The following is a 24826-nucleotide window of genomic DNA, read 5'->3' as shown; positions in this document are numbered from 1 at the left end:
AGTAGCCCGCCCCTAAAACCGGGTTTGCAGAGCAAGCACTCCGCAAACCCGTGCTTTTTCATCGTGAGTAGCCGCAGCGTGGCTCTGTGCCGCAGCTACTCACCAGGAGACCCCCAGAGGGGACGCGAAAAGCTGCCTACCGGGTCCAGGGGTCTCACCAGCATGCTCAGCGCACTCCCCAATCGGCCCCCACTCCCCCAGCCCCCGCCGACTCAGTCACGGAGCTGGCAATCGTGTGGATGGCCGATCCGGCCGCCTAGGGCCCCCACCCTGCTCATGTGCGGGAGCTGCACAAACTGGGTCTCACTGATCATGAGACCCGGCTCACTAACTAAAACAAAGCCAGCTGAGATGAATTTCCCTCCCCAACAAACCGGCCCACACAATTCATCCAAGACACAAATACAATGAATATCTATATACCATGTTTCAACAAAAGTTCTCCAAGAGGTTTACATAGATATTAGGGGTGTGTACAGACCAAGAGTTTGTGGTTCAGTCTGCATTTGGACTGAACTGCTAGTCTGCGAACAGGTTTGGTCCAGTTCAGTCCAACCGCGAACTGATTCAGCAGTTTGAGGGCTGGCGGCGAGAAGCACTTTTAAAAATAAATAACCAGGTCCTAACTGATGCTCCAGGCAGCTTACTGGTGCTCCCTCCAGCAGTCCCATGCATGCCACAAACCCTTGGCCCTTGCACACCCCTAATAGATATAAATAAATAGGCTATTTATTTATTTTGTTTATTTGTTTGTTTATTTATTTGAAATACATAAGGTGCCGCCAAAGCTGGTATTTGTAGTGCATGCAGAGGGGCAGTGCAGATGAACAGTGTACACAACCAATCCTTCCCCACCCCCACAATTAATAAGCACATCAGGAAAGTGTCAAGAAGTTGCAAGAAGGTCTAAGAACATGTGTACTTATGTTGCATTCCCATTTTAATTTACAGGGGCTGGTTTAACATGTGTGCTTATGTGCACTGGTTTAACCTCATGGTTTAACATGTGTCTTATGCTGTTAATATGCATGCTGTTTGAACGTGCATGCTTATGTCTTCTGCTTATTGCATAACATGTGTGATGGTTATGTAGCATAACGTCTGTGTTTATATTTATGTAGCATAATGCACATACTTGCTTTTTATGTTGTTACTGGTTTAATATGCATGCCTATGTTGTTGTTTAATGTGCATGCTTATGTTGCATTCCCATTTTAATGGGAAATACTATTTGAATTGGCCCACAGTTAAATAATATAGGTGTTTCCCAGACTATGGGAAACACCTATATCAGGTAGCAATGATATAGGAAGAAGAAAGGCATCATCTTATACTGCGCAGGAGAAGGCAATGGTAAACCACTCCTGTATTCTACCAAAGAAAACCACATGACTGTGGTCGCCAGGGGTTGACACCAACTCAGCGGCACACTTTACCTTTACCTTACATTGTTAATAAACAGTGCATCAGCTGGGATCCAAAGAACTGTGCATCTAGTTCCATTTTCCAGATCCAAAAAACAGTACAACTAATTCCATGTTCCAAGGGAACTTTGAGCTTCTATTTCTCAACAGAGACCCAGCCTCCTCACTTTCCACAATGTCATTTGCTAATCCACTTTTGAAACTGGGTGGAGGGGCTTTTAAAAACAGTTTGCTATATGCCATGGAGTTTGCTGCTCAAAAAGGTAAACACATCTCGCAGGATGTGCTCAGTCTCTTAGGCATGCCTGAAGCAGCTTTCTAGATGTCACCCACCACCTTAGTTACTTTGTTGTTGTTATAGTGGGGTTCAGAACCAGTTAAGGAAGTGCATGATTATTGCACAATTCAGAATGCGGCGACCTGCCTTCTTCTGGGCTCTTATATGATGGTGTGACACCTCTCTTGCAGTCGCTGCACTGGTAACCTATTTGCTTCCAGGTCCAATTCAAAGTGCTAGTTTTCACCTTTAAAACCCTTCAGGGCTTAGCGCCTGTTTACCTTCAGATTTAAAAGACGGCCTCTCCCGGCCAGTCCTGTCCCGTCCTGTGAGATCTTCTCAGGTTGCCCTTCTTTCAGTCCCTGGTCTTAGAGAGGTCCATAATACTAGAGTCCACGAAGGACTTTCTCTGTTGCTGCCCCTTCACCCTGGAACTCTCCCCCACCCCCAGATTCGGTCTGCCTCCTCCCTTTCAGCCTTTAAATTTTTATTGGAGACATTTCTTTCCCACCGGGCATTTGCCCTTTAATTTAAGTGCTTTTGTTTTTGTGTTTTGTTTATATATCTCAGATGCTGTTCTTGCTTTGTACACTGCCCTGAGTCTGTGGGTTGGGTGGTAGGTAGATAGATAGATATCTCAAGGAGCTCTTATGCTCACAAGTGGATATAGGAGATTAAGGATACATTTCCTCCAACCATATCTGCATTTATTTAATGTATTTATATACCACCTTTTAAAAGTCATCATTTTTTCCATGAATAATAAAACAATAAAAAGCCAAAGAAAAATATCAAGAAACTTCAGCAACAGAACAAGTTGAAATGAGAAATACAGCATTCTCATTAAAACAATTATTCATATCAGCATGCTTGCATAAAGATTGCATTGTATAGTTTAAGTAACCATGTAAATAAACCTGAGACAACTATGATTTCTTTTATTTTCAGATGTGTTCGAGATCCTACCTATAAAAAACTGTATTCACCAATGTCTAACACAGTTCGTCTTACATTCAAAAGTTTTAAGTTTCTTCTTGAACACAATCAGGTCTACTTGCAATGCGAAATGGTAGTATGTAGAGCAAATGATTTCACATCCCGATGCAACCAGGGATGTTCCAGTAGAAAAAAGAGGGATGTAGGTGAACACCAGGACAAGGTGGATGTTGTGCTGGGACCCATCAAGCTTCAGAAAGAAGCCAATGAAGACAGAAAGCAGGGTAATTTACATTTTTGATTCCTTTTCTTGCTATGGCTATGTCGCTTAACCTATATCCTGAAGTATTCCCTGCGAATACAAGATTACTTCTGGGATCAAAGTGTTGTATATGATAGACTCTGAGGCTGTTCTCATGAGCAAACAGGCTTAGGTAGCCAAGTCTGGGCTTGGCTGCCCATGAGAACAGCCAGGATCCACACGGATTCTGGCGGTGCCGTGGCACCAAACCCAGCGCCGAAACCCAGCTTAAAGCGAGTGCACCATGAACCCAGACTCTGGGAGCATGTGTTAGCAAGGGGTGCTTGCAACCTGCACTGACACAGAGATGAGCACCTAGAGTGCCAGTCTCCTGGGGGAATCCCCCATCCTCTGGAACGCTCTGTCATCTTTTTAATTTTTGGCTTGGTGAACACATAGTAACATAGGAGTCCATTACACAGTGGAACCATTCACATAGCCCCATTCCACATGGATATGCAAAATATATCTTCCATTCTGTAAAATTTAGCTTTCTGAAACCATGCTCATACTGCTGTATTCCCAACTTAAATTACTTAAATGCAACAAAGGGAATCTTAGGAACTCTAGGTCTGAAAACCTATAATCAAGTTCTTTGCACTCCCCACCATCTTTGAAGGAAGCCATCACAATTATATTTTTAACTCCGTTAATTCTTTGGATCATCCGTACTCATAGATTGATGAGCATCTCTGAGGGATATGCTGGAAAACATGCTCCCAGTGTGGTAGGATAACAGATTTGCCTGTATTTTCAGTGAATGAAATGAGTCTAAATCAATTTAAATTAAGGTTGTCAAACAAGCTTGCAAATTGCAGTTCTTAAATATAAAGGTGTGCTATGTGCATGTTTGTCTCTTGATCGCTTGTAGATGAATGTGTGAACTGGTTCCTTTGAAAAGTATTGTTTGAGAAGTTAAATGGTGATTCTGCAGTATTTGCTCAGAAAAAGATGATTCACTCCTGGGAATTGTCATTTTATGTGGTTAAAATGATGAACATTTAAACTAGCTAGCTAGTTGACTAGCTATACTTATAGATGAACATAATTGCCCCTTAGGTTATGGAACTAGCTCCCAGGTGAATCTGCATGCTTCCGCACCCACTGCCTTTTGGAGTCTGCCCTTTCCCCTCAAGCCTTTGGCTAGCCATTTGTTGTCCTCCAGCTGCCTTTTTAATTTGGTTTTGTAGTGTACCGTTTGTCTATTGATTTGTACGTTTTGCTGTGCCTTTTTCTGATTGTTGTAATAAGTTGTTTGTTCACCACCCTGGGCTCCCAGGATAAAGGGCAGCAAATGCACATATATCATAAATAAATGTAAACGGTGGCTTACATACTGAGGCAAGGAACAGGCACAGACCCACATGTGCTGCTGCAAGGATATAAACAACACAACTACATTCCTAGGGAGGTTGGTCCTTTCTGCTCCTACTAACTCCTGAGCAATTGCAGGCTGCAACAATACTTTTGATATTCTGAATGGAAGTACTGTCACAACCTGCCATTGTGCAGGATTAGTAGGAGCACAACAGACCTGCCTCTGCAGCAGCATGGGTGTGTTTTCTAGATCCTGGCAGCAGTGCAGTTGGGTCCATTACCACCCCCATTTCTCTTATATTAAGCCACTATATATAAAAACTACGAACTTGGAAATTACCTGGGGGAAAAATGAAAGGATGGGGAATAAATATATTAAACAAATCCATAAACTTGCACTTGAATGAAGTTTTTTAATATGTCTTACTATGCAATTTAGATTCTAACAAATCATTCCAAACTAATTTTTTTTTTAAATTTACAGAGCTGGTTAAAAGTGAAAGTCTGGAAAAGGGTGAGGCTCTCAGCCCACTGACTGTTGCCACTGTGCTATTGGCAGCCATGGTCTTTGTTCTCTCTGGCTTTCTTCTGAGAAGTAAACTGAGAAGAAAAAATTACCACCAAATATACTAAGCCCAACATATACACCAATATATCTGGGATGTGGAATTTCATTAAGCATATCCTGTGCAAAATCCCAAAAGGCATCTGTAGTATGTATTTCTGAAAGTGATTGGTTTCTTCTGAGAAAGTCATTTAAAATGCACTCCATCAATAGACAGGCATGATCACTAGTAGCCACAAGTCAGTTAAGTCTAAGTCCAGGGATTAATTGAAGACAATTAATTCTGAAAGCTAAATTAGTTCTAGCTAAATTAGTTCATCAGCTTGGGTTTAATGTCATTATAAAGTGGCTTTCCTTTTGTTAAAGAACGTTTGCTTCTATCCTGTACGTATTGTATCATGTGATGTCATTAAAGTCAGAATAGTGGCCATTCTATACACATATTATGCATGTGAATTACATACATCAGATATGCATTGACTAATTTCATGAAGAGTTTTTTTAATGATGTTTAATGAATATTTAGTAGTAAAAAAAAGTAAAACTGTCATGGTTTATTGTAACCTTGGTGTGGAAATAGCTGAACAAACAAAATGAGTATATTTTGACTATACAGCTGTCCAAGTTATTAGTTTTGTTACACCACATGATCTAACATGTAATACCCAGTTCAACTGAAGTACTTCATTTTTAAAGCAACCTTTTATTTGTTTCAATGAACTCAAATAGAATGAAAATTACTATATGTAGGATTTGTATTTAATGAGATTGTGGATTGACCGGATAGCAAGCACTTGATTATTAAAGCAACTAAAGCCTTGTCTGATATTACGGCATTACTGTATGGATAATTGCTTTAAATTGAGATCCGGGAGTGATTTCAGTATCATGTTTTCTCTGTGTGACTATTTTTTCTGTTCAATGGAAGCGGTTATCTGAAGAAGATGCGGCGCAGAATGAGCTTGGACATCACCACACTGTTATAAGCTATGCTCAGAGGTGCACCTAGGTAATTTTGGAGCCTGGACCTAAAGGCCTTTGGAGGACCCCCACCTCCCCTGCAAATTAAGCATCATCATGCTCAGACAGGTGACCACACTACCCAGAACAGACTAAAGAGGCCAAGGGGCGTGGGGCTGTGGAGGCCCTGGACTTGGGCCCAGAAGTCCAGGGGTAAGAGCGTCTCTGGATATGCTTGATGAAGGCACAGGGGCATTTGAGTCCATTATGGTGGGTGCCAAATAGAAAAAGAATGATAATCTGAAGCACCTCCTGAGGAGAGGGGAGGGATATTACACTGAATGAGAATTCTGACTATGTATATTAGAGAGGAAGAACCATATCACTAAGTTAATGTCAAATTACGTGAAACTATTTTGCTTCTAATTATTTTGCAATAAAATGACTACATCTTTGCAAGTTAACAATGTGTGGATTGTTTTAGTAACCTCAAAGACACAGTTTATTTGGATGCTAAAGTTATACGCAAATAACATGAAATAGCTGCTTTTTCCACACCTTGCTCTCCAGTATAGCACATTTTCTTCATTCAGCTCCAAAGCTAAACATGACTATTTGTATTATTTGACATGCTCCTCTTACCTCAAATACAAAACTTTTCTCTCTTTGTGCTTATTATTTTTCAACTATTAAAATTACAATGTGATTTTTCTATGCCATGATTTAGAGGTGGAGAGCAGAACTTAGCTTTTAGGGGAGATGAGAGAGAGAAGAGAGAGAGAGATCCCAAAGATCAGGATAGGACTCTCAGGACTCATCCAGTAACTGGAATGAGATTCAATCCATCCACCACCACCCAGAGGCCTCATGCCCGGATTCATCTCCAGGCTCTTCAGTCCAGACACATTTGCTGTCCGAAGCACGCTTCTTAGATGACCCTCAAGAAAACACACATCCAGCTACATACCTTCTTCACGCTCTTTATTTCATTCAGATCCAGCTCTCTCTCTCTTTGCTCTCTGCCTTCTATTCCTCCCCATTCCACACTCTTCTACACAGTCCTTCAGTCCCTGGAGACTGAGCAGGGGAGAAAGAGAGTTCCTCCACCCCTATATCCAGCCTAGCTAAAGATTGCAAAGAACTGTCTCATCCTGCTGTGTGAGAGAGCAAGATTTTGCAGCCTGCAAAGCGGCAGCCAGTATTTAAAAAGCGGGAGAAAAGCTGGCAAGTCCAGTTTAATAGCAGTAGCAGCTGTACGAATAGATTCTCAGTCTCCACCTACCACAAGTTTCTCATCTTAGAAGCCTGACAAGATGTTTAGTTCTACTAAGCGATGCAGATTAATGCAGAGGAGGCAACAAAATTTGAGGAGCGGCAGAGGCAGTAGCTGTGGGGAGGGGAGGGGAGAGGAATCCCCCCCGCCTTTTACTTTAATTTAAAAAAAAAATAAAGTAAAAGGGGGAATGTTCCCTTTGTCCCACTTCCCCTGAGATTTTTTTTAAGGTGGCAAAAGCCTTTTTGCCTATGGGCAGCAAAAATGTTAATCTGCCCCTGCAGAGCTAAAAGATAGCAAATCTATCAGTAAAGAAAGGATTGATGGTGAGTTGTGTGCCTGCGGGCCACACAATGAAGAACAGTGCTTTAGTTAGTCTTAATTCTCACTAATTGCTAGTGCCACCTATTGGCTGGGACATATAATAATATTGCCACACACTTCCCATCCCCAACACACACACCTTTTTATTGAAGAAATGACAATCAGAAAATATGGCACAGTTAAAACATTTAGCAGTCTATTAACGCGTTACTCATCTCTAAATCTCAAGGATTTCCAGATAATTCTATTGGAATGAGTGGTGATCTGAGTCCTAGCATCATCACTGTTCTTGATGGCTGGCAGTCTCTGAAGGTGAACTCGGTTTTTCAGGTGCTCTTCCACATCTGGTGATTGTTCTTTCTCCGGTGTGATGAGAAGATGCCTATGACTTCTGTTAAATATTCCACTATCAGTCGTTACAGATATTTTTAAAAGAAATATTGTTAAACTTAACATACACAATCCTATATAATAAAGCCCTAGTGTGTGCGCCCGTGTCTCTGGTGTCTGCGCCTGTGTCTCCCTCAGCCGTTCTGGGCATGCGTGGTGTGCATGCGCAGAAGAGCTGAGGGAGAAATGGCCGCAGGCACCAGGCGGCCATGTTGGCCGGATTGCCGGCCCGGCCATGGGAAGGATGGAAGCGGCGGCTGCGGGACCGGACGAACTACGGGGAGGGCAGATGCTGCAGCGGTGGGACCGGCCCTACCGCGGGGAAAGCTGAGGCAGCGGCGGGGGGTCCGGCCTGGCCACGGGGAGGAGATAAATGGCGGCGGTGGGTCCGGCCCAACCGCAGGAAAGGGAAAGGTGACGTCGGGGTGATTGAACCGTCCGTGGGGAGGGGAACTGCGGCAGCAGCAGGACCGGCCCGCCCGCAGGAAAGGGAGAGGCGGTGGCGGGTCCGGCCCAGCTGAAGGAAAGGAAGAGATGGCGGCGACGGGAACGGACCCGACCCGGAAGGGAGAGAAACGGTGATGTTGATGTTGAGGAAATACGGATCTAACAAACATATCTACACAACCCTACTAGCTCCCATTATTTTAACGGGCTTAAAAATACTAGTAGGATTGTAAAATAGTATACAGAGCAGCAGCAACAAAAACAACACCCATATAAATGCCTGTTTTTTAAAATGAAACCTTTTCTTAAAAAAAAATTTTTGATGGAGACTGAGTAGCAGATGCCCACTGGCAGAACATTCCAAAGTCTGGGGGCAATAACCGAGAAGGCCCTGTCCCACGTGCATGACAGTTGAACCTCCCACATTGTCAGCATGTGGAGCAGAGCCCCTCCGATGACCTTGTCAAGCAGGTAGAAAACCTTGGGAGCAGGCGTTCCCTCAGGTATCCAGGGCCCAAACAGTTATGGGCTTTAAAGGTCAAAATCATCACCTTGAATTGTACCCAGAAACAAATTGATAGCCAATGTAGCTCTTTCAGCATGGTTGTAACATGATCCCAGCAGGCAGCTCCAGATAAAATCCTAGGTGCCGCACTTTGCACTAGGTGCAGTTTCTAAATACTCTTCAAGGGCAGCCCCACGTAGAGCATGTTACATTAATCCATCTGTGATGTGACTAAGCCCTGGATAACTGTAGCCAGATCTGCCTTTGCAAGAAAGAGACGCAGCTGGCACACTAGCAGAAGCTGTGCAAATGCACCCCTGTCAGTGGCCTCCACCTGAGCGTCCAAAAGCAGAGCTGGGTCCAACAATATGGGGATGCCCCCCCCCCTTTACTTGTTACAATTAGGGATTCTCGTAATCCTGCCAATGCTAACACCCAGAAGAGGTATCTGGAAATTAACTCTTTTACTCTCAGAAGGAATTATTTTCAAAAGGCAATTGCACCTTAACTTTTACATCTTGGCATCTAGATAATATTACATTTTTAATAATATTACATTTATAAATATATTTATAAATATGATGTTTTACTTCAAGAAACATGAATAGCAGAAGTTGTTTTTTTGGGGGGGGGGGTTGGGGTTTGGACAATTATGTATCATTCTTGCTTAGTGCTGTCAAAGATACTGGGCATAAGAACATAGGAAGCTGCCTTAAGCTGAGTCAGATCATTGGTCCATCTAGCTCAGTATTGTCTACACAGACTGGCAATGGCTTCTCCAAGGTTGCAGGCAGGACTCTCTCAGCCCTATCTTGGAGATGCCAGGGAGGGAACTTGGAACCTTTTGCATGCAAGCAAGCAGGTGCTTTTCCAAGAGCGGCCACATCCCTTAAGGGGAATATCTTACAGTGCTCACATGTAGTCTCCCATTAAATCACAAACCAGGTGGACCTGGTTTGCAAAGGGGAAAATTCATGCTTGCCACCAGAAGACCAGCTCTCCTCAAGGTAGATTATGTGGGGGTCTGTTTCCATTGCAGTCCAGGCTTTAATAATACATCAATTATCATCTTTTGACCAGTACGTTAGGGCTATCACTCTACATTTCAAGAAAGCCAGTTTAATATTAATTAATGTATATATTCCTCCAGTACGTGTTCATTCACAGACCAAAGATATCTGGCATAAATTAAGGGTTTATATAATTGATTGTCAGTCTTTTCATCTGAAAACTCACTTAGTAATTGTTGGGGACTTTAATACAAGGGTGGGGTCTGATGATAGGAAGTGTAACGAATGGAGACTTGGCGAATGGCAGATTTAAGCCCAGCCTTTGTCTCAGAGCAAGTCCACGGGGGCAAAGATAATTGCTGATTCATTCCCTCCATGTTTGCTCACCAAAGATTGTCCCTTTGGTATCGCTGCCACCACACCCACTTTTTAACAGGGTCTAATCCCTCCCTGGTGTGGGTGAAATTCCAGGAAAACCCTCTTTCCAAATGGAAAAATACAATTTAAAAAACCCTAATTGTAGCCTTCCCGTGAGGACTAAAACTTGGTAGTGTGCTGCTGAGCAATCAAACTTGAGGCATGTTTGCACCAGAGTTTGCACCAAACAGGCATGTTTGCACCCCTTTCCACCCCCCCTTCTCCTTTCCTGAGTTGAAAATCCACTCAAAGAGGGTGGTGTTATGAACGGTCTGTAACATCAAATATCAGAACAAGAGGTATCAACTCAGAAGCATGTGAAATATAGGCCTGTGTCTAATTTATTTTATATTAAGAGTTCAATTCAATGTCTGAACTGGAGGTCAATCTCATGACTGCCTGGTCAATGATTTGTAGAGGCAGGGGAATCTAGCATTGGTTATCTGTGGAAACTCATTGAGACAATGGGTCAGGCTTAATTACCAGTCTCACACTGCTGAAATTAACCTGTTGTCCAGCAACAGGATGCTTCTGCCTTAAATGTGTTGATTAACTTGCCTCACTCATGCTTACCCTTTTGATGATACTTTGAATATTCTTTTGTTGCAAATACACACTAGATAGAGGTATACAAGAAATAATGTCTCACACAAAAAGAACTAACTCCCTCTCACTAATTGCTAACTTTTAACACCTTTTGGGACCAGGCTAGCACATCTGGGATACAGATTTGCTTTTGGACTTTGTCCCCTCCTCAAGATAACAGCTAACAGGAGAAGAAGATTGAGATCTCTCTGAACTGACCAAATATCCTGAGCTAATTTTGGTAATTAAAAGACAACATTCAGAGGTTAGCAGAAATAAATGCCTTTTGTGATCCAGAAGACTCAAAATGGACATAAGAAGAGTCTCTGGACATGGCAGTTTAGCAGTTCTGTGCCTATGGGCATTCTGCTCACACGCTAGCTATCTTGTGCCTACAGCAAGATTTGCTCAGGAACTCTGCTCATGAACAGGAACTGTCTGTGACTTCTACTGCACAGTGAGAAGTCAAGACTTTTCCCCAGCCATGGCACCTTCACTCTCTGCCTCGCTCTGAGCAAACTGTCTGCTTGACCACCAGAAGCCAGACCATCGCTCTGTTGCTGCTCCCAGCTACAGTCTCTCCTCTTCAGCTGAAAGATTCACCATTCTCAAGCCTGGTAAATATGCGGCTCATACAAACCTGGAATTCCCTCATCCCTTCCCCTTCTCCTACACCCTTCACCTCTCCCCCCCCTACTAATTTCGGACCCCCCAAAAAAACCATACCATTCCTGAGCCTTCCTTCCTCCCTCCCCCTTTCTCCGCCTGTATCTAAACTGTACTAGGCTCTAGGAAGATTTAATTGCACGCGCATATGTCAGTTAGGCACACTGGGTGGAATATATTGGTACTGGTTAGGATGTTCTGTTTAAATACTGTTGCTAATATTAATAGAGTGTTCTGCTTTCTGCTTTGCTAGATTATGTTGCTAGTCTTATATACTCAATAAAACCCATTGAATCTTTGAGTGGTTGGATCTCTTTTCTTCCTTGTTTCCAGATCAAACGTGGTGACCAATATAAAAGAACTTGGCCCAGACCTATTTTATATACTAGCTAATGAGCATATTTAGTATATAGATCAGGCCTGGTCTGTAACAGTGGTTAAAATTGTAAAGGACCAAAAAGAAAAATAACCGGTATTCAAAATACTACAGACCGTTTCAGTCTGAGGCTTTATCTCTCAGCTTCAGTTACAGGTAACAGCAAACACTCAGTACTTTACAAAAGCACACCAGTTGATAGTTGGAGTGGCACACTTTAAAATCTTGGTTACCCAGTTGCAAAGATAATTCAAAAAGCACCCCCAATTGTAAGGAACCTTTAGAAGCACCTTTAAAGTTTACAGAGACTTTTGCAGTGCCCTGGATGGATAAAAAGGGCACAGGTACAACATTCTTACGTTACAGATAAAACACAATAGACCAGTTGTAAGGATCTGCAAAACACTAAAGTAAAGAAATCTGATGACAGCTACCTAACACATGGTTCACTGGCTAAACCCTTCTCCGAAGCCAAGTCCTGGCTTCTTCCCTGAACTCACCAAAACCATGGTAGAGACTTCAGGTCCCTGAAGAGTTCCTGGTTGCTACCATGGCTTGGCCAGCCAACCTGTTAGGAACATAGGAACATAGGAAACTGCCATCTACTGAGTCAGACCATTGGTCTATCTAGCTCAGTATTGTCTTCACAGACTGGCAGCGGCTTCTCCAAGGTTGCAGGCAGGAATCTCTCTCAGCCCTATCTTGGAGAAGCCAGGGAGGGAATTTGAAAACTTCTGCTCTTCCCAGAGTGGATTCATCCCCTGAGTGGAATATCTTACAGTGCTCACACATCAAGTCTCCCATTCATATGCAACCAGGGCAGACCCTGCTTATCTAAGGGGACAAGACATGCTTACTACCACAAGACCAGCTCTCCTCTCCTGTTGCTTCCCCTGCCTGGCTCCAACTGCACAAGAACAAAGGACTCTTTCACTTCCTGCCACCAGGTCCTCCAAGTCTCGGTCACCATGTGCTGAGTGGCTGATCCCTAGAGGTCACTGCCTAACAGACAGGACAGGGTTCCCTTCTGGTTCACTCTTTGGGGTAAGGGAGGGACCAATTGCTACAGGAAGTTATTTTAAAAATTTCATCAGCACCCCTTACCCCAAATGAAATAGTTTCTCCCTTCTTTCCTGATTTTCCAAGGATGAGGTTGGTAACTTCTAAGGAGTTAATTTTCTGCAAACTTTTATGAAGGCAGATATTTATTTATTTATTTATTTATTTATATACCGCCCTTCCAAAAATGGCTCAGGGCGGTTTCTTTTGAATGGAGCTATTGATTGAGATTTTCCTGCCGAATACACCCATTGGTTGGGATATAATCCTTCCCTGATAGATTAGAAAGCAATGTCATGTAGCTTAATACTGTTTGTGCCAAAAAATTAATAATTAAAGCCAGTCGTCCTAATAGTGACCATTTGCCTAATGTGTTACACTTGAATGCAATGAAATTTCTACAGTTTGTATAAAATGGTTGGCTTCAATGAATAACCGAGGCTTTTAATTAGATATTGTTTTAATATTTTGATGATTTTTAATAGTTTGGAACATTGTTTTAAATTTTAAATTGTTGTAATGTTTTAATCTTTTTATTTGTTGTATTGTTTTGTTGTAAACTGCCCAGAGACTTACATTTTGGGTGGTATACAAATATGCTAAATAAATTAATAAAATAAATAATAAAATAAACAGGTCTCCAAAACCCTTAATATGGAGATATTTTATCAAATTCATTCTGCCATTATAGATAGCACATCTAGTACTTCTATGTTAGATAATAATAGCAGTTTATTGAGGCCTTGATCTCGGTTTTAACTTCAACTAAATTTTTGAAGCTGGTAGGTTATACTTTGCCTTCCAAATCATGGTTTGATTTGAAGTGGCAAACTGTGATGAAAGTGCTTATTAAATCATTTAATTTGTACAGGGAGAATCCATTTCTTTATACTTCTGAAGAATTAATTACAGAAATCCCCCAATATAAATTACATTTTTAAAAAAGGGATGCTAGAAGTTCTTGGCAACAACCTATTTCGGCCAATTCTGCATTCAAAAAACTCAGATGTGTTTTGACGCCTAATAGCTTCACATCCAGCTAACAGATCTCTCTGATCTTCTTGACATATTCCTGCTGGCATATGGGAAGATCATTTTTGCACTTTGTATGTGAGGAAGGAAGACTCCAGCACAGCTTTAGTTCTAGGCTCTAGTTGTAGGGATGTGCACAAAATTTGCTTGAATCGATTTGAATTTGAATCAAATTTAAATTTTCATGCTCTAACCCATTGAATAGAGTAGAGATTCTCTTGAACTGATTCAAATTCACCCAAAGTTGAATCAAATTCAGTTGAATACAACCAAATTCAATTTGACTATGGGGGGATTTGAATTGATTCAAGTGAATCTCCACTCTATTCAGTGGTTTCAAATTCAAATTGATTCAAATTCAATTCAAATTGATTCAGATTCAATTCAAATTGATTTGAATTCAATTTGAATTCAATTTGAATTAAAATCAATTGAGTGAATTCTTTGCATATCCCTACCTAGCTGTCTTCCCACATGGCCACTTAGGTCATGTGCAGAAATGGCCTCATTGGTTAAACAACTCAAATCAGGCAAAGCTCCTGGTTGTGATTTTATTTCATTTTCAGTTATTAGTAATAATCTCAAGTGGTGGACCCCTGTTTTAGCATCCCTTTTTACATCAATTGATCATTTTGCTACACTGACAAATAACTTGGGCTTAGCATTAATTATTACTATATATTAAAAAGGCAAAAGGGACTCACCAGCAAATTATTGTCCTACTACAAAAGTTTCCAAAGCAGTTTACATAGAGTAAGATGTATGCAAGTCATTTGCTTAACAAATTCCAGGACTGGCTAGAGAATGGACAGATATTGGCTGAGAAGCAAGCTGGCTTTAGAGCCGATCACTTCCCAATAGATCAAGCATTATTTTTACAACATCTGGTTGAAAAATATTCTTTTAAGTACATTATTTTAAGTATATACTGCCTTATGTGCTGCATACATTGATTTTAGATTTACCTTTGATTTACTCTCTAGAAATCAGTTGTGAGACAAGCTTACAAATACATAGTTGGACTGCTATCTGCTTGTTTAAATCTATAGAACTACATGAGAACTCCCACTTGAAGGTTCACTACAGCGCAGCTGGACATTATACAAAAAAATTCCAACATATAGAGGAGTGAAACAAGGTTGCATCTTGGCCTGATAGCTGTTTCACTTTTATATTAATTCAATAGTTTCTCATATGAACAAGCTGACTTTTCACCCACCAAAGCTGGCTAACCAACATCTTACTATACTTCTTTATGTGGATGACCAAGTCAGTCTTTCACAGATGCTGGTAGGTCTTCAAAGAGCCTTATGCTTTTTAGCTGTCTATTGTCAAGAACAAGCATTAGTGAGTAATTATGCCAAAACTAAGGTACTCACTTTTGCAAAGTGCCCAAAACTACGTAATTGGTTTTTGAATGGACATAAGTTATAACAAGTTAAAAAAAATTAAATACCTGAGTATTGTCTTTCATGTTTCACTCTCAAGCCTCTGACCCTGGTAATATGCTGCTCCACAAGCCTTGGATCCCTCCATCCTCTCCCCTCCTTCTCCTTTCCCCTCTTCCCTCTACTAATTCCTGATCTCCCCAACCCAAACCAGTCCTCAACCTTCCTTACCCCCTCCTTTCCGCCTATATCTGAATTATATTAGGCTCTAGGAAGATTTAATACACACACATATGTTAGTTAGGAACACTGGGTGATTGTTGTTGCCGGCTAGGGTTGAAATATTGTTAGTAATTCTGATAGATTGTTCTGTTTTCTGCTCAGTTAGATTGATGTTGTTATTCTTTTATACTCAATAAAGCCCATGGAATCATTTAGGATTGCTTTTATCTCCTTTCTTCCTTGCACCCAGATCCTACATGGTCACCGTATAAAAGAACTGGTCACTTTGTGACACTAATGAAACAGGCCTAATTTTGTATGCTAGCTCATAAGCATATTTAGTATACAAATCAGGCCTGGTTCACAACAGTATATGACCATAATGAAGATTGATTTGATTTTCTGGTTGCTATTGAAGTCGCTGTAAATCTCTTGCTCACATGAACGCTACCCTACCCTAAGTGTAGGGAAATGCCCTAAATAGCCATTAGGAAAAGCCCTTGGCTTGGCCACATTTCCTTTGCAGGATAAGACAGGTGCAAATAGGAGTTAAGGAGCTCTGCCTTCTTTCCATTGCTCATTTCACCATCTTCTCCAAGCAACTGATCTACTGCTTCCTTGACCTTCCTCTTGTTTTGGATATATCCGGGAGGAAACCCCTTTTCTGTTGTGTTTGGCATCCCTTGCAAGTATCAGTTCATTCTGAGCCTTAGCTCTCCTTAGCAGCTGACATCTTAACAAAAATGTGTGTATAAGGAAGGGCTATCCAAATGGGCAGGAAGCCCTTGTGCAACTCCTCCAGCCCCACTGCATGCACACTGCTGCACCAAGAGTCCTTGGAGTTTGGAGCATTCCCCACATTCCAAAAATGCTCTGTAAGATCAGAAACACATTGCTGACCATAAGGACCATGTGGACCACAGGGACACATTTTTGCTGCTGCTGCTGCCTTAACCAGAACATCAACCACTATATGCATACGGATCATCTTTAAAGAAAAATTAGATCAGTAGCCCATGCTGCTCTAATTGCCATAATGTTAGGCAACTATTGATCCTTATGTTATATACAGTATATGTTGAGTCTACGGCCACTTTCAATACCAATTGGCCTAAAGACTGATTTTCAGTTGTAGTGCATGTTAGCTAACTTTTCAAAGTATCCATATCTCAGAGATGGTGAGCCATCAAAAAAGAATAGCAATCAATGATCAGGTTCGTGGTATTAAATCCTACTTTATGGAGTATGTTTGAGGAACATACAGTGGTAGGTCTCTCAGACTAGAGATCAATGTTGGCATGACATTCAGTGAGGTCATTCACACAATCAAAAACTGTGTTCTACATGGGATTGGGAGCTGAGGTAGGGAGCTAGGTAGAAGTGATTTGGGCTATTCCCACAAGCAGCAAAAATCGGCCTAGGAGAGCCTAGCCCGATTTTTTCTGCTCGTGTAAACCACTGGGCTTGCAGGCGAGCCTGGTGGCTTACTAGCAGCTAGCCCGCTTAGTTAGCCTGCCCCTTAAACTGGGTTTGTGGGTTTGCTCCGCAAACCTGGTTTTAAAAATAGTGAGTAGCCGCACTGCAGCTACTCATGAGTAGACCCCTGGCTGGGAGGCTGAAAAGCAGTGAAAAGCTCACACAGGGCATACAGGCCACCCATGGCTCCCGCCCTGCTCGTCTGCGGGAAGTGCGGGCTCTGCTCGCTCTCCCCGCAAACCCTTACAAAGCAGATCTCACTGATCGTGAGACCCGCCTCATTGGGTGGAAGCAAGGTAAGAGGAAAACCTGGGTAGAAGTGTGCCAACAAGGCAAGAGGGAAACCTCAGTAGAAGTGATTGTGTGGAAACAAGGTAGGAGGAAAGGCTACCCAGGTGATCCTCTGACCTTGCTTCCACACAATCACTATAACCCAGGTTTTCCTCCTACCTTGTTTCTACACAACTGAAAATTGAGAGCACACACAGCTCCCAAACTGGGTAGAACATAGTTTTTGATAAGGATGTGCGGACTGGTCCAGATATTCAGGGGTTCATTCTGGAGGTTTGGGGGTTCTGGATTGAACCGAACCCCCTCTGGTTCCGTCTGGACCCGAACTGAACCTCCAGAAAAGTTCGCATTTTTTCTTAATTTTAAAGAATTTTTAAAAACCACATGTAGCCCCTTCGGGGGGCTTCCTGTAGGCCGTGGGGGGGGGGGTGGTCCACAAAGGATCCCCTCCCCCTGGAAGCCTGTGAAATCACCGCCACAGCTGCGTAAAGGGACTATTTTCAGCCTGTTTCGGCCTCCGTAACTGCACGCAGTGGCCATTTGGCCACCGCCACACATGCATAAATGGTCTCTGCGAGGCCTGGCATGGCCCATGGCGTCACAGAGGTCATTTGCGCATACGCAGTGGCCATTATGGGAAAACAAAATGGCCACCATGCATGAGCAAATGTCCTCTGTGAGGCCGTGGGCCATGCTAGGTTTCGCAGAGGCCATTTATGCATGTGTGGTGGCCAAAATGGCCACCATGGGCAGTTACGGAGGACCAAACGGGCCGGAAATAGTCCCTTTACCCGACTGTGGCAGTGATTTCAGAGGCCAGTGGGGGGAGTGGGAACTTTTGTGGACCCCCCCTTCCGCGACCTACAGGAAGCCCCCTGATGGGGCTATAGGTATTTTTTTTTAATTTTTAATTTAAAAAAAAAAAATGACAACCCCCACCCCCACCCCAGACTGGACTGGGGGCAGATTCAATGGGGGCCGGACCGAACTTGGACGGTCTGGTTCGAGCCTAGTCCAGACTCAAACCAAACTGGGCCTGCCGGTTCCGTGCACACCCCTAGTTTTTGATTGTTTGAATGACCTCAGCTTCTTTATCTTTCACTCTCACTCTCCCTGCTTGCCTGCCTACTTGCCATTCTTAAGCAGCATTCTTGGGTTTTTGGGTTTTTTGTTAAGTGCAGAAACAAACTGTACATCAAATGAACATATTGTTCAGTACTGAATTCGCAAATCACTTTTACATATTATGCTCAAAGCAGTGTACGGCAGTCAGCAGCAAGAAAAAAACAAAAACAATAAGTAAATTATAATTTTAAATAAAACGGCAGGGAGGGAGGGAGGGGGAGAGAGAGAAGAGAAGAGAAGAGAAGAGAAGAGAAGAGAAGAGAAGAGAAGAGAAGAGAAGAGAAGAGAAACATAGCAGCCATTGCTAAGACCAATCAACCATGAAAAGCTTTTGTAAAGAGGAACAGCTAATACAGTCGATGAAAGAAAGCGAATGAAAGAGTCAACCAGGCCTCCAACATGGCCAGGACTTTTAAAAAGGAAATTTCAGCACAGTACAATAGTATGTGAGTGTAATTTACATGCATAGCACTAAATTATGTGTAATAAGAACTGCACAATGGTATTTGAGTGTAATTTTTGTGTGCAGGATGCAGTGCTACAACACACACCTGCATTTTCCTTGTCTGTCCACACGTGACATAAGTCATAGGAACACAGGCAGCTGCCATACACTGAATCAGACCCTTGATCCATCTAGCTCAGTATTGTCTACACAGACTGACTGCAGCTTCTCCAAGATTGCAAGCAGGAGTCTCTCTCAGCCTTATGTTGGAGATGCCAGGAGGACCTTTTCTGCATGCAGACGCTCTTCCCAGAGCAACCCCATGCTCTAAGGGGAATATCTTACAGTGTTCACACATGTTGTCTCCTATTCAAATGCAACAAGGGCAGACACTCAACATGAGTAGAGCATGTAAAAGAGGGCAGGAAGTCCTGCTCCATCCCTCTCAGTCATGCCCCTCAGCACTCCATTTACAGAACAGGGTGCTGATGGGCATTTGTCTGAAAAGGGGAATGCATGATGGTGGCGGGAGCTTCCATGATTGGGGCCGTGGTATAATTAGAAACCAAGAGCCAGACCCTGCCCTTTATAAAGCATTAATAGATCAATACCTCCTTTTCTGGCATAAAAGAACCAGTTCAGTGTGTGAATTGGCAATACTTCAAACAACTGAAGTACTTTCTGGCATTAATATGCTCTCTGTTGAGGAAATGAACATTGAGGAAATATTCCAATATTATTATAGTATATAGCTTAACAAATGTCAAAACAGATGAGAAATTTAATCACTATAAAAATATTTCTGACAAAGTTCTCAACACAGAGATACTCAAGAATATTCCCTTGCCTTGACTTCTTCCTGGTAACAAAAGTTCAAATTCCATTTTTTAGCTTAGCTTAATTTATACCTTGGGTATTTAAGAGAACGTCTTCTTCACCCTGAGCCTCACCGCCTGTTAAGATCATCTAGAGAGGTTTGCCTGTGGCTGCCGCCAACTCGTTTGGCTACTACTCGGGAACGGGCCATCTCTGTTGCTACCCCTTGACTTTGGAATGCACTCCCATTTGAAATAATAGTCTCCTCATCTCTGGCAACTTTAAAAAAGGCACTGAAGACACAGTTATTCACCCAGGCTTTTAATTAGATCCCTGGTGTTCTGTTTTTTTTAATTAATGGTGGTTTTAAATGATTTTAATGTTAATGATTTTAATTTTGTTTTGTTGTAAACCGCCCTGAGCCATTTTTGGGAGAGCAGCAGATAAATAAATAAAAATAAAATAAATATATATCATGACTTTTGCACATAAATTCAGTACTGCATTAAATCTGACACAATGCAACTCCGGTCAAATATGAATTCCAAAATGGTATGGATCTGGACACAACTCTTTTAAGTGCAGGGTATCTAGATGGAGCAGACATTATACTTATTTTTATCTCTTTATTTGATTAATGGTTCCTAGATGGAAGGAAAGCAGCAGATAGTTTAGTCACATTCTAAGACTGAGAGGCTGAAGCTGTTCAGATTAAGTCCTCATCTGACAGCAGTAAAAAGAGATTGAAACCTTTTAGACCCATGGTACATCTTTTCTCCTGTAAGGTTACAATTTGGTGTAAATATATTTTTCATCACATTGGCTGACATGATGTGCAGCCTACTGCCTCCATAATAGTCTGCCCTGGGGCTGCTGTAAATGTCAAAAATAGTTTCAAGGCTATTTTGAAGCTGCTATTGTGGAAGCTGCATTTCCAGAGGTTTCCCTATGGTTGTGAAAGGGGAAACCTCTGGACATGCACCTTTCACAACTGCTGCTTCAAAACAGTGTCAGGACTGTCTTTGAAGTTCACAGCAGCTTTGGGGTGGATTAGTACAGAGGCTGTAGGCTGTGCGTCATGTCGGCCATTGAAATTACGGATTTGCCTTTTTAGACAATCAGAAGCTTTTATATTATTCTAGCTGTTCAAAAGGCAATGTGTTGTAGTGGCTTAACTATTAGATCTAGACTGCAGAGACCCAGGATCAAATCGCTACTCTGTGACAAAACTTTGGTGGGTGACTTTGGGACGATTGCTATCTCTCAGTTTAACCTACCCCAGAGAGTTGTTATGTGGTTAAAAAACAGGGGTGGGGGCATGAATGTCCACTAAACTTGTTGAAAGAAGAGTAGGGTCAAAATAAATAACTGGTTGTCTGAAGTGGACTCATAGCATCACATTTTGTCCTCCCATGCAAAGGAAAAGGGAAGTGCAGTGGAGAAACAGTTATGGTAGGGTATCAACTGCCAATGTTTTAAAAAGGCAGGCACATCCTGTAGTACTGAAAGAAAGACATATTTTCAAGCAAGTATGTTTTTTGGTGGGGGGAGTCCCAATCATCCATTAATTGATGAGGCACTGTTGTGGAAGAAAGGAAAATTCTGGTCACATCCATCACTTAAAAAAACCCAAAAGATCTACCTGAATGTTGCTGTTCTTGAGTGGTACCTTTCCAAAGTACACAAAAGCATGAAGGTGGGGTATTATCGCTAATTGTTGCTTGTCGCTAATGATACATATTTAATGATCTAACCTATAATTACATGCACAATTATATGTTCAAAAATAACATATGCCAATCACACAGCCACATCCCAAACTGCATTCCTATAATAAATCCAACACTGAGATGGCTGCACAGAGAAATACAACTATTTGACATTTCTCTTTTCTTTTCTTTAAAGCAATGAAACCAGCACTGGTTAATGGAAAACCTAGAGGTGAAGGTAATGTTAAATTTTTATATGGAGATAGTGAGGGATCAGTTTGTTACACTTACTAGAATATGTTCTATCTATCTATCTGACACATTTCTATACCACCCCGTACTCAAGTACCTGGATGGTTCACAATCTAAAAACAATTAAGACATTGACACAGTGAAAACAGTTTAAAATACAGATTTAAATTCTAAAATTGTAAACTTTAAATGTAAATGTAAACTTTAAAATTATAACCTAAAAGCCTGACTAAACAGGTATGTTTTCTGGTCCTTCTTAAAAACATTCAGAGAAGGAGAAGCTCTAATTTTATTAGGAAGCACTCTCCAAAGTCCTATGGCAACCCTAGAAAAGGCCCAGTTTTGAGTCACTGCCAACTGAGCTGATGGCAACTACAACCAGACCTCCGTAGATTATCTTAATAGGCAGCAGGGTTCACGAAGGCATTGTCTTAAGTACCTTGGACCCAAGCCATTCAGGGCTTTATAGATAATAACCAGCACTTTGTATTTCACCCAGAAACTTATTGGCAGCCAGTGTAGTTTTTTAAAAATGGGTGTAATATGTTCTCGTTAGGTAACCCCAGAGACCAACCTGGCTAGTGCATGCTATAGCAATTGCAGTTACCAGACTACGTACAAAGGCAGCCCAATGTAGAGTGCATTGCAGTAGTCAAGTCTGGATGTTACCAGCATATGCATCACTGTTGTAAGGCCATTTATCTCCAGAAATGGATGTAGCTGGTGTATCAGCCAAAGCTGATGGAAAGCCCTCCAGTTTGGTCCGTGATCGAACCGGACCAAGCCGTTTGGACAAACCAGTTTGGAAGTGGCCAAGGAGACGTGGCGAGAGAGGGAGAAAGGTTTTTCTACTCCACCCCCTTGGTTTGGCCCCAAGTGTGTGATGCTTTCTTTAGGAAGCCGCCCATGTGGTGGTGCTGCATCTTCCAACCTCCATGGATGCGCAGAGGCCATTTGCATTCATGGAACTGCCAGAACAGTCTAGGAGCTTCCTTTCCTAAAAAAAAGCATCACATATGCTTGGGGAGCGAGCGGCGCTGGCACCAGCACTGGCAGCTGTGCTAGTCAGGTAAGAACTTTTCTTCCTCTCTTGCCACCCCCACCGAGCTGATCCTTAACATTTCCAGGGCCCCCACCCCTTTACTTTTAAAGGGAAATCTTCACTGGATTCTTCTTTACAAGTATTAGCTGCCCGAACCAGTTCAGTCAAATAGAACGGAATGGCCAGTCGGTTCGACCAAACTGGTTAGGCACACAGTTTGGCAAATTCAATTTGAATTTGAGCTGAACAGTGGTTTTTGGTTCGTGCACACCCCTAGCAACTGCCTCAACTTGAGAGACCAGAGAGAGGTTTGGGTCCAGAAGTACTCAGACTACATACCTGCTTTTTCTGGGGGAATATAACCCTAGCCAGAACAGGAGGATTTAAGAAACTTTATATGTTCCATCCTCCTACAATGAGTACATTCATTTTTCTTGGACTCAGCCTCAGTTTGTTCTCCCTCATCTTGCTCATTATCACCTCCAGGCAGGCATTTAGGCAAGTTAGGCCATTTCCTGATGAAGTTGACATGAAGAAATAGATTTGGGTGTCAACAGCATATTGATATCACCCTGCACCAAATCCCCTGATGATCTCTCCCAGCGCTTTCATGTAGATGTTAAAAAATATGATGTGAAGGTTGTTATAGGCAGCTTCGGGTCAGAGATATGCCATTGCTTCTGGAGAACTGTAAAAGATCAGAGAAGTCTTATAGTCACAATATATTTCTTAACCAATATCCAGTGTAAATATATAAACATGTAATTGAATATGAATACTTAAAACCTAAGAAGTAAACATTCACAAGGCTTCCACCCACATATATACTTTTAAAAATCCCATTGAAGCTTTTTAATACATAAAATACCAGTAAAGGTCCTAATCATCTTGATGGTCTAAAAGCTTCCACAGACTTGGGAACAACAAACACTCCTATCACTTTCCTCAGTGTTGAAATGTCTTCAAAAGAGTCTTCAAATGAGACTCATTCTATGTCTCATCATATGCTACTCATTCTATTTCTACATGTACTGTTATATGTAGCCATGCCCTTAATTCTTCCAGTACAAGTCAGATGCATTTTGACCAAATGTCTTCTTCAGTGACTTTTCTATATTGATTCATGCAGAGGACAATGCAATTCCAATTTCCAGTTTTGGAACTCAGAAAGGTTTTCAGTTTCTTCATAATATATATCTGTATGCCACTTTCTCATGTCTCTTCCATCAAGAGCTGGAGTGTCAAATGCAGGCCATTTGAAATATTGTTAAGCTACATTTAACAAATGTATCCCAACCCTGTGAAAAATATAAATGAGCAGCATTAATTTCTATATCCCCAAAGTATGAGATTCTGAATTTATTTGTATGTATTTATATTAATGTATCTTTGTATTTTTGTATCTTTGTTCAGCTCAATTTTGAACAACATTATTTTGAATTGTTTTTATCAAAGTTTGAACCTGTAAGAGGTCCCACCCCAATAAAAATAATAGATCTCAACGTGTGAGATTGCTGGTTGTTCAGTCTATCACCTCCTTCCCCTCAGTTTAAGCCTGTGGGGGCTTGCTTGACCATTTTGCCTTTTGCCTTGCTTGACCATTCTCTAGCCATCTTGCTTTATGCTCCTATACCAAAGCTGCCCAAGCAGAAAGGCTTTGCAAGTAGGGGACAAACAATGACAGGCTTGGTGCAACGGCAGGAAATGGCTGGGTTGAGATTTAGACTGAATATATATAGAGAGAGAGGGAGAGAGAGAGGGAGAGAGAGAGAGAGAGAGAGAGCGCGCATTGCTGTAGGGATGTGCACGGAACCGTGATGGGGCGGTTGGAAGGTGACGGGGTGCCACTTTAAAGGCGTGGGAAGGTGCACTTACCCTTCTTGCCGCATTTTCTCTGCCGGCGCTCATTGACGGTAAAAACCTTAGAGGCGGCAGCATACCTCCCAGCTGCCCCTTCCCCCTCCTCGGCCAGAAGTGGCTGGAAGTACAGGGTGCGCATGTGCCTACTGGGGTGCCTACTGTCACAGCAGGGAGCACATTAGCAGTATTAGATGCATTTGATCTGTAGCATTGATGTTTTGCTTGGAAATGATTAGTTTTCTTTGGAAAAAGTGGGATTTTCAGGAGGGAAAATTTAATTGCAGAAACAATGGCTGACATACTGCACAACATTATGTATGAGTGTGTGGATCAAGG

At 42.1% G+C, this 24826-nt stretch overlaps 2 protein-coding genes across 2 annotated transcripts in view; both read left to right on the top strand.

The window, feature by feature from the left end:
• LOC128350589 (deleted in malignant brain tumors 1 protein-like) overlaps positions 1-5207 on the top strand; it is a 97988-nt gene extending 92781 nt beyond the window's left edge. Inside the window, exons 23-24 of the mRNA XM_053308987.1 lie at positions 2650-2921; positions 4740-5207. Of these exons, the coding sequence (XP_053164962.1) occupies positions 2650-2921; positions 4740-4888 (421 nt within the window). The 3' untranslated portion in view covers positions 4889-5207. The remainder of the gene's footprint in view (positions 1-2649; positions 2922-4739) is intronic.
• Positions 5208-18765: 13558 nt separating this feature from the next.
• LOC128350588 (deleted in malignant brain tumors 1 protein) overlaps positions 18766-24826 on the top strand; it is a 50013-nt gene continuing 43952 nt past the window's right edge. Inside the window, 2 exon segments of the mRNA XM_053308986.1 lie at positions 18766-18808; positions 21533-21574. Of these exon segments, the coding sequence (XP_053164961.1) occupies positions 18766-18808; positions 21533-21574 (85 nt within the window).

This window comes from Hemicordylus capensis, chromosome 3 (assembly GCF_027244095.1).
Source record: "Hemicordylus capensis ecotype Gifberg chromosome 3, rHemCap1.1.pri, whole genome shotgun sequence".
NCBI classification, from domain to species: Eukaryota; Metazoa; Chordata; class Lepidosauria; order Squamata; family Cordylidae; genus Hemicordylus; species Hemicordylus capensis.
This window is presented reverse-complemented; position numbering and strand designations above follow the sequence as displayed.